At 40.0% G+C, this 11,040-nt stretch overlaps 1 protein-coding gene across 3 annotated transcripts in view; it reads left to right on the forward strand.

The window, feature by feature from the left end:
- Positions 1 to 10,965, forward strand: part of LOC129860878 (solute carrier family 35 member E2A-like) — a 37,998-nt gene extending 27,033 nt beyond the window's left edge. For all 3 annotated transcript variants that reach the window (XM_055931748.1, XM_055931745.1, XM_055931746.1), the window contains 2 exons: positions 5,078 to 5,223; positions 5,527 to 10,965. In XM_055931748.1, the coding sequence (XP_055787723.1) occupies positions 5,078 to 5,223; positions 5,527 to 5,764 (384 nt within the window). In that variant the 3' untranslated portion in view covers positions 5,765 to 10,965. The remainder of the gene's footprint in view (positions 1 to 5,077; positions 5,224 to 5,526) is intronic.
- Positions 10,966 to 11,040: the final 75 nt, after the last annotated feature.

An 11,040-nucleotide genomic window follows, 5' to 3' on the forward strand; every position in this document is an offset into this window, starting at 1 on the left:
CAATAGGGTTGAGATCCGATGACTGTGCTGGCCACTCCATTATAGACAGAATACCAGCTGACTGCTTCTTCCCTAAATAGTTATTGCATAGTTTGGAGTTGTGCTTTGGGTCATTGTTCTGTTGTAGGAGGGAATTGGCTCCAATTAAGCGCCGTCCACAGGGTATGGCATGGCGTTGCAAAATGGAGTGATAGCCTTCCTTCAAGATTCCTTATACCCTGTACGAATCTCCCACTTTACCACCACCAAAGCACGCCCAGTCCATCACATTGCCTCCACCATGCTTGACAGATGGCGTCAAGCACTCCTACAGCATTGTTTTAAGAAGGTAATACCAAGGATAATTTAGCTATTTGATTTAGAATTTTAAGACCCCTTGAAGTATTAAAAAAAAAATGAAAAGGTGATTTGAGGATAAATACATTTAGGCTTTACTGCTATTAGCCCATACACACGCTTTGAATAACAGATGGACCCCCCCAACAATCTAAAGAAAGTTTGTTCTGAAGTGTCTGTCCTATATCTGAGAGATGTAAAGAAGATCAGGATACATTTTTTATTTAACCCCTTATTTTTGGCACGAAAGAGTATACTTCCATTAAAGAAAAATCAACTGGTGCTGGGGTACCTTCAGATGAGTCTTGTGAGGCCCGTGGGCATCCTAGAGCAAAACAAGTGATATGTTCTTGAGAGTCTCACAATCATATTAGTGTGTAGCCCAAACTGTTCGTACGCTAGATAGATCGGCTGTACCCACTTTAGAGCAAAACTGAGAACAACCATTGTGTTTGAGAGAGTCTAATTTTCCCATAGAGGGGTCATAATAGTTTGTAGGCCAAACCGATCGGATGCTACAGACGATTTTGTGAGGAGGCCGATTTTTGGGAAGTCTCATCTAGCTCTTGTCACCTTTCACCGCAGATGCTGAAGTGCAAAAAAACATATCTCTATCTTAAACTGACAGATTTTATGGTTCTTTTTTTCATTTGTATTATTATGCTAATTCATTTTTAGCGGGAGCGTGGACATCGACTAGGGGTTAAATGGGCAATGGTGTCTTAAATGGCCAATGACAGGCCTACTTTATAATAAAAACCAAACAAATATAGTGAATAATTAATTCAGAATTATATTATAACAATTATTAATAATAACAATCAGGATATCCAATTTTATTGGTCACATACACATGTTCAGCAGATGTTATTGCGGGTGTAGCGAAATGCTTGCGTTTCTAGTTCCAACAGTGCAGTAATATCTAACAATTTCACAACAATACACACAAATCTAAAGTAAAGGAATGGAATTAAGAATATATAAATATTTGAATGAGCAATGTCAGAGCAGCATAGACTAAGATACAGTAGAATATAATACAGTGTATAAACGTGTGAGTTGAGTAATGCAAAATATGTAACCATTATTAAAGTGACTAGTGTTCCATTATAAAAGTGGCCAGTGACTTCAAGTCTATGTATATAGGGCAGCAGCCTCTAAGGTGCTAGTGATGGCTATTTAACAGTCTGATGGCCTTGAGATAGAAGCTGTTTCTCAAAAAACAAAATACTGCATATTTGCCTAGAAGCACGGCTGCCCTACATTTTCATGTGAACTTGTGTCCAATGGAGTAAATGCAGATGGACAAACCCCATGCTTCAGCCTATGTACATGTTTTATAGCCACTATGCTGCATCAGTTGGGCTACAGGTGATAATTGGTGACGGGGGGGAAAAATGGATAGTTACATATTGCAATATTTTAAGTGTGCTGTACCTGCGCCATCTTCTTTTGAAATGGTGAACCAACATGTTTTCAGCGCTTTTACTTCCCTGACTATTGCTCTCATTTATCTCTCTGCAGCAGACATATATTGAGCAATATGTTTGGAACATCAAATCATAATAAAATTGCAGTATCGAACCGCAATACATATAGAATCGTGAGAATCGCAATATATATAGTGCCTTGCAAAAAAATTCAAACCCCTTGTTTTTTTTCACACTTTGTGTTACAAAGTAGTATTAAATGGATTTTGTAATTTTTAGTCAACAATATTCACAATACTCTGTCAAACAAAACATAAATACAAAAATGCATAACTAAAATATATATATATATATATTGCAAAAGTATTCAGCCCCTTTGTTTAAGCAAGCCGAAATTAGTTCAGGAGTAAAAAGTTACATGGACTCACTCTTAGGGTTTGACATGATTTTTAAATGACTAACCCTTCCTCTGTCCACAATACATTTCAAGCATAGATTCAACTACAAAGACCAGGGAGCTTTTCGAAAGCTTCAAAGAAGAACAGTGATGGGTAACAATAACACAATTGAATATCGCTTTAAGCATGGTCAAGGTAATAATCATGCTGTGAATTATGTATTAAACTACCCAGACGGAGTGAAAAGAACACATGTACAGAATAAAAATTATCCAAAACATGCATCTTGCGACAAGGCAATACTGTAATACTGGAGGGGGAAAAAATGACAAAGGAATACACTTTGGTCTAAATGCACTAGCACTATGTTTGAGGCAAATCCAACATATTGATGAGTAACTGCCTCATTAATTTCAGCATGATGTTGGCTACATCATGGTATGGGTATGCTTGACATTGGTAAATACTGGGGAGTTTTTCAGGATAAAAAGAAACAGGATAGGGCTAAGTACAAGCAAAATCCTATAGCAAATCTGCTTCAGCCTGCTTTACACTAGGCACTGGGAGAAGAATTCACCTTTCAGCAGGACAATATCCTACAACACACGGCCAAATCTACATCTACCAAGAAGACGGTAAATGTTCCTAAGTGGCCAAGTTAGTATTTCAAGCAGATTTTAGTAAAAACTATGGCAATACTTTTATGTCTAGCCATGATCATCTTGACACAGCTTGAAAAATGTTGAAAAGAATAATAGGCAAATCTTGCACAATCCAGAATTCGTTCTTAACTGACTTGCCTAGTTAAATATTTTTTTGCGGTGATTGAGAACACACATATAGGCACACTTGATCTCGCATGCCCAACAAAAGATAAGGTAGGCTACTGAACATAAATCAGCAAAAAGTAGGTTATTAGCATTTGTGACTTCCGTTTAATACAATAGATAAGGAATAGCCTACAAAACAAAGAAACGTTTTGAAATAATCTGGCATAAATTTGATAGAAGCGGGACAATTTGCAGGCAGACGTGTTATCAATATTTATTTTCCAGTCAATCCTGGAGTCTAAATTATAGCCTATTATGTTTAGGAAGTTCAGGTCCATGGGAAAACTACTGTGCAGGGCCCACAATGCAGCTCTCTACCCTGGAGTATATTGTGTAGCCTAGTGTGTACCGGACTCCATTTGTTTTGAATATACACTGAACAAAAATATAAACGCAACATACAACAGTTTCAAAGATTTTACTGAGTAGGAAATCAGTCAATTTAAATAAATTCATTAGGCCCTAATCTATGGATTTCACATGACTGGAAATACAGATATGCATCTGTTGGTCACAGATACCTTAAAAAAAGTAAGGGTGTGGATCAGAAAACCAGTCAGTTATCTGGTGTGACCACCATTTGCCTCATGCAGCGCGACACATCTCATTTGCATAGATTTGATCAGCCTGTTGATTGTGGCCTGTGGAATGTGGTTTCACTCTTCTTCAATAGCTGTGAGAAGTTGCTGGATATCGGCGGGAACTGGAACACACAGTCGTACACATCAATCCAAAGCATCCCAAACATGCTCAATAGGTGACATGTCTGGTGAACATGCAGGCCATGGAAGAACTGGGACATTTTCAGCTTCTAGGAATTGTGTACAGATCCTTCTGACATGGGGCCATGCATTATCATGCTGAAACATGAGGTGATGGCGGCGGATGAATGGCACGACAATGGGCCTCAGGATCTCGTCACGGTATCTTTGTGCATTCAAATTTCCATTGATAAAATGTAAATGTGTTTGTTGTCCTTAGCTTATGCCTGTCCATACAATAACCCCACCGCCACCATGGGGCACTGTTCACAACGTTGACATAACGTTGACATCAGCAAACCTCTCTCCCACACAACGCCATACTGCCATCTGCCATCTGCCCGGTACAGTTGAAACTGGGATTCATCCGTGAAGAGCACACTTCTCCAGCGTGCCAGTGGCCATCTGCATTGCTTGCTGTTTGGGGCTTTTGGCTGGGTTTCTGTATAGCACTTTGTGACATCGGCTGATGTAAAAAGGGCTTTATCAATACATTTGATTGATTGATCGAAGGTGAGCATTTTCCCATTGAAGTCAGTAACCAAGCCGAACTGCAGTTAAGTCAAGACACTGGTGAGGACAATGAGCACGCTTCCCTGAGATGGTTTCTGACAGTTTATGCAGAAATACTTTAGTTGTGCAAATCCAGTTTCATCAGCTGTCCAGGTGGCTGGTCTCAGACTATCCCTCAGGTGAAGAAGCTGGATGTGGAGGTCCTGGGCTGGCGTGGTTACATGTAGTCAGCATGCCAATTGCAAGCTCCCTCAACTTGAGACATCTGTGGCATTGTTTTGCACATTTTAAAGGGGCCTTTTCTAGTCCCCAGCACAAGGTGCACCTAATGATCATACTGTTTAATCAGTTTTTTTATATGCCACACCTGTCAGATGGATGGATTATCTTGGCAAAGGAGAAATGCTCATTAACAGGGATGTAAATTAATTTGTGCACAACATTTTAGAGAAATAAGCTTTTTGTGCGTATGGCACATTTCTGTGATCTTTTATTTCAGCTCATGAAACATGGGACCAACACTTTACAAATTGCGGTTTATATTTTTGTTCAGTGTAGTACTGTGTTGTGCAGCTAAAGCTACTGATGGCAGATACAAATTTTTAAATACTATTACTATCATAATGATGGCCAAAACACTGGTATTATGTTGACAAATGTTGCTTTAAAAACAAGCAATGAAAATTGCACTGAGTGTGCCAGCCTTTTTAAGTTGGAATGAAAGTGGTAAGTTAGCAACTTACCTGATATTTGGTTTTGGGGAGTCCCAACAAATGAAGATGTTCTCCCATGCTCCTTTGTGTTTCCAGGACATCTCAGTGATTGGGAAGAGTGGGCGTTCGTTCAGCTGGAGTCCAGACATCGTTCTGCTGCTGCTGTTTGATGGGGCCCTGTTCCACCTGCAGAGTGTCACCGCCTACGCCCTCATGGGACGCATCTCTCCCGTCACCTTTAGGTAGGAGTCTGATACGCACAGGCAGGGGGCATCTCAATACAGTTAACCATCATTCCCATCAGTTATTTTAGCTCAGTACAGATGAAGGAAAGTAGATACGGATAGAGAGACACGTGAATTTATTGAGATGCCCCCCCACCCACTCACTTTCAGGTGGGACTATTGCACTTTCAGGTAGCACTATTATCCTTGACAGTCATTGCATTTAGACAGGCAGGCAGTCTGTCACAGACAGAAGCCACATTCAATAAATATTTAGTGCGGCCTGCAGCATCGTCTAACACCCTCCCTTTGCCTCCACAGTGTAGCCAGCACGGTGAAGCATGCCCTGTCTGTCTGGCTGAGCATCATCTTGTTCAGTAACCACATCACGGTGCTCAGCGCTGCCGGCACGGCCCTGGTGTTTGTGGGCGTGCTGCTGTACAACAAGGCTAAGCAGTTTCAGAGACACACCTTAAAGGCCCTGGCCCACGCCCAGGCTCAGGGCCACAACTACAAACCACTACTGCAGGATCACAAGCTCAAAGCATCGGACCGATAGACTTCTCAGGAGACCAAGGGGGGAGAGACCAAAGAGGTCTCTTCTCTCTAACTTTGATCATGTAGAACCTGATACGCAGACGATTTGACTAGACCATGTTTTGACTCGCGCCAGCATTATGACGAATGAGGGAAGTCAGCGGTCATCATAGCACGGTAGAAGGATCTGTCACCCAAGTGATGTTTCGTTCAGTAGGAATTGTCCATTTGAGAGGCTAGTTTCTCTTGAGGTTTCATTCGGCCTCACTGATGCATTCTCTGATACCTGTGTGAACTTGTCTTAGTGTGTGGTCTGACCGCGGCCCACTGTTTGACTGTGGACTGGTGCAGGTGTGAGCAAACTTTTTGGCTTGAGGGCCACATCCGGATTTCTAAATTGAACGGGGGACACACAAAATCTATTTTTGGGCCAGAAACATTCCAGTTGTTTTTAAATATATGGGTCCATTTATATTTCGACATACTTTCTATCTAGTTTTAGACGTTCAAGTGTGGCCTGGAGTGTTAAAAAAAAAATTAAACCCAAAACAATTTCCCCCCTCCCCAAAAAACGACTTATTTTAATTTGTTTATTTTTACCTCCAATGGGTCGGATTGAATGGGCTCATGGGCCGGATCCGGCCAGGCCGTAGTTTGCCCACCCCTGGGGCCTCATTTATCAAAGTTGCATGCGCACAAAAAAAGACTAAACTTTCCTGCGCCAGTTAGGCCTCAAAGTTTGGTGTTTATCCATTTTGAACTTGACGGTAAAGTGTGAGTATCTCCACGCAAATCTCAGGCCAAGCGTACACACTACTTCTAGTGGTTGATCAACTATATTGCAAGCAAATATTGTTATTTCTGTCTCGTCTGAGGGTGCCAGAGCGCAAAATAACTGATGAATTTACGAACGCTCAACACCCGTTGAATATGGCCGGTGTGAGTAAACGTCGGCAAAAAAACGTAATTAACTTGTTGCCAGCAGTACAGTTACAGTCACCAACCCTCTGGATAACATAAAAAGAGCCTAACCAGCTCTGCTAGGACCAGTAAAATGGTCAGAGTGAGGTGTTCTATCATTTGTGTCTGGAAGTAGCTAGCAAGCTAGCCAACTTTAGCCAGTTAGCTTGGGTGCTTGACTGCCATTGTGTGGTCAGAACGCTCGGATCAACCCTACTGCTTGGCCAGAACATCCAGTGTGCACTCTGAGAGCGAAACACTCTGAATTTACGAATGGACAATCTGACAACTCTCTGAATTTACGATCACCCTCTGAGCGCCCCCTCTGAGCTCCCCCTCTGACACTCTAGATTGAATTTTTGAACACACCCTTAATCCCCGAGCATACACCAAGGCAGGAGATAGAAACACAAACATGTATTTATAAACAAAATATTGAACAACAATTTGTATTTTTCGTGGAAGCGTGGGCTATAGTAAGCATTTAATTTTAAATTGTTCAATAGACAATAAATCTTGCAGAATGTGCGACTAGTGTTTGGCACTCGCTATAGGCGGTATGCATTTTTTGTAAAGAAATGTCACTACAAAAGATTAAAACATTCTGCCCACACATCTACAGAAATGTGATCACATTTGCCATTGCACTTTCTTTTGCAACTTTTGCAACTAACTATGGCCCAGTTCCAACATCTCCAAATCAAACAGCAAATGAAGGCGTTGTTGTTACCATAAGTGAATCAATAAGTTTTACAGGCAGGGTTGATCACGAACGCACAAATATAGTGTATTAATGAAAACATGATTATGTTCCATGCCACATTTTGATAAATCGCAATAATTTTGTTGCACAGGCAAATCAGGGCTGGACTACCTCATTTGGGCCCCCATAATTGTTTTAAATAGTAATAATTCTGTTTAATAATGCTAAACAATTTTTAAAGCTAATTTCCTGCAATTCTACACTATTTGACATGGGTCAGTGATAAATGTGCTATTTTATAGCTCATCTCATGCTATTGGTCACATTTTCTCCATGAGGTTGAGAGAAAATGTTGCAGTTTAGAGCTTATTTCCTGCAATTGGACAGATTTATTCTATCATATGCTGTCTGGGGGGCCCCTGACCTCCAGGGGACCCACAACCCAAAAAAGGTTATGGGCACCTGGGCATGTGCCCTGTTTGACTGTTTGGTAATCCGGCACTGACGTAAATTCTAGAATCTCCCAAGTATGCCAGAATTGAGTAAGAAATGTATGCATAGTTGATAAATGAGGCCCCTGGTCTGGTGTGCTTAAACAAGCACTCGGCCAGATGGCCAGACCTTCAGACTTCACTGTCAATTCCTTTTGTTGTTCCATTCCTTCGCCTGTTTTCAAACAATGTGAAAACTCAGGATTTCTCTCAATGTTCATTGGTGGAAGTGGTTCATTACTAGTCTATTTTTTATGCATACTTGCCTTTATGATTTTATTTTTTTCCATTGGTCTTAAAAAAAAAAGTCATGGGCACATATTCTCGTTGACAAAACAGCTTTATTCTCCCGATTCATTAGCCACCATCCATCATAATGTAGAACAGCTAAGGCATTTATTAATTCCAATAGGGCATTAGCTCAGCTGTTTACCAACTAGTCACAAGTGAAAAGCAAATATTTGAGGCATTTAGCCTGACTACAAAGGTGTGTCTTACCCTCAGGGGAGAAGAGGTAGAGAGAGTAATGTTTATTTGTTTTCCCAAAGCTCACATTTGACACTGAACTTCTCACAGCAATGTGAAATATTTGAAAGCCTTGCATGCAGTCAGCAGAGATCATATCATCTGCAGTTCTTACAAATTCACCTATAAAAAAAAAAATATTCTCAAAGCTTTCTCTGATAGTATTGTTGTTTGTTCTTTTTCTTGCACGAAACCTGAAAGGTTCCTTCAGTTTATTTATAGATGATTGATTTGGGATGTTGTGGCATTGTGTAGCCTTCCAAACCCATGTCTTACTTTATGTGCCACATTGAATCCTGTTATTTGCTATGAGTCAGTTGAATATTTGGCTTTAAAAGGGACTTCACTGTAAGGTGCCAATGACTTGATGTACTTTATTTGAAGTGTTGTCCTTCAAGTAGTGCTGTATTTCAAGTACTGTACACAAAACTGTTATTTGTCTTGAGTACATTCCTTTGTCTTTGCATTCTTTTTTAACAGCGCATTTAATTTTTGTCATTCGGGTTGTGAAATGTCCAAGGTCTCAACCATTTTAACCATTTCCTCTGTCATTTCTATATATTACCATTTGGGTGATGTATTCTAATATTTGCATTAAACAAGCTCAATTATATCAATTCTGTTGAGGAATCTACAAGTACTGGTTTACTCCACTGCCTGCCTGTAGACAGAGAATAAGCGAGCAGACAGTGGGTGTACATCTCCTGCATTCTATCCTGGTTCTCGTCCTTGCCTTGTAACTGAATAATACCGGCATAACCAGGTGTGTGACTTTCCTGGCTATTTGAGCAATTAAACACCAGGGAGAAACAAAAACCAGCAGTAAATTGGCCCCCAAGGACGGGCATATTCATTACAGAAACCGTTTAAGAACTACCGTTTATAGAACTATTGTTTCTATTGGACAAATTGAGGTAGGTCCCTCCGTTCTGTTTGCTTCCGTTTAAAAACATTTTTTCAACAAAATCGGCATAATGAATACGCCCTTGGAGTTGTGCACCCCTGGCATGGCAGGAATTAAACTCTTGCAGATTTTTTGGGTGTGTTTGATTTACACCCCAGAGTATTCTGGATTGATGGATTTGCCAAACTGGTTAATTAGAAAATGTCAGTCCTGTGGATTGAATGAGCTAGGTGCAAGGGTTGAATTCCAACCTAATCTTATTCAACCTCTCTATTGAGCTTAGGTTTAGTGAAACTGGATCTCATTTTTGTCCTTTGTCTATAGTGAAAGTGTGGTCAGTTGGATAGGATAAAGCGAAACTACAGAACTGACTACATTTTGTAAGGGGAAGCTGACATAAAAAGGAAATGTGTTTGTTTGCGTGAGTGAATGGCACTGGCATTTCCTTGGTTTTGTTATGGTGTGGTGCTTTTCTCACACTAACAACAAGTTCAGCAAAGGAAAGTTCCCAATATGTGGATGTCTCAAGTTTGGACAGATAATTTATGTGAATTTGACTAGAATGTAATCTTGTGTTCCCTGACTATTGTGATCAATCAATGTGTATAGCTACAAGTTGCGAGTTCTTTCTGACTCCTGTTGACTGATTTTGTTTTCTCAATTATTTTACAAGTGCCACTTTACTTGCACATGAATTGTGCCTTTAGGGCTGTTTCTCTGAATTCATGTTCTTGCCTAAATGTGATTTTCACTGATGGTCCAGTGTTGATATGATTACTGTAATTAAGATATTTACTGTAGACTTCAAAATGTTTAACCGATGGGGTATATCAAAGGCTACATAATTTCTACTGTTAAGTGAAATTCTCACCAGGTGACCTTTTTCATCTCATTCTCTGAGAATTTGCTCAGAACATGTTTTTTTGGTTGTATTTTCTAAGTACTGCATCACTCATAAAAGAGAGGCCTCTGTCGTTTTTTAAAGAAACATGTGGACTAAGATTTCATGTTGATGCATTCCCCAAAATGATTGTGTTGGTTGTCATATGAACCAGACATAGTTTTACACTGATTTATCACCACTTTTCTAATTTAATAGCAATATGTCACAATTCACAATATTATACCTCTCAAAATCTGTGAGTCACAAGGATAAAAGGGGAAAGTATTGTGTAGGAGTAAGCGGAGATTGACATTCAAGTCTGAAAGGCATTTACCCATCTGGCAAGACAGGAGTTTTGGCTGCCTGAAGGTTATGATCACTTGCTGAAAATGTAAATGAGCTATTTACTTGCAGAAATGCCGTATATTGTCTGCCTGGCATGTAAACATAGGGTATCAATCAACAACAAAAAATCACCTACTCAATGGGGCAACCTCAGGGCAGGCTTGCACGACTACTCAATTCACTTGCCCCAGGCAATAGGGCAACCCTTAATTTCAATCCCTGGTAAGGGATAAAAATATATCCAAATAGACCAACTGCTAATATAACAAAAAATGTATTGTGAAAAGGGGAAATGTTCATTAAAATTGTATATTTTGGGGAGCTGTTCATGTGAATTTTATCTGAGATGTAATGATGTTTAATAATCGATAATGTTATGCACGTGATTAATAAAATATATTTTTCTTCTGCATTATATTGTTATTTGTTTGCTTGTACTGTATCTGTCGTTTTGCACCTAGAAACCGTTGCAACTCCTGTCCAGGTG

The sequence above is a fragment of the Salvelinus fontinalis genome, chromosome 8, assembly GCF_029448725.1.
Source record: "Salvelinus fontinalis isolate EN_2023a chromosome 8, ASM2944872v1, whole genome shotgun sequence".
In the NCBI taxonomy this organism is placed as follows: Eukaryota; Metazoa; Chordata; class Actinopteri; order Salmoniformes; family Salmonidae; genus Salvelinus; species Salvelinus fontinalis.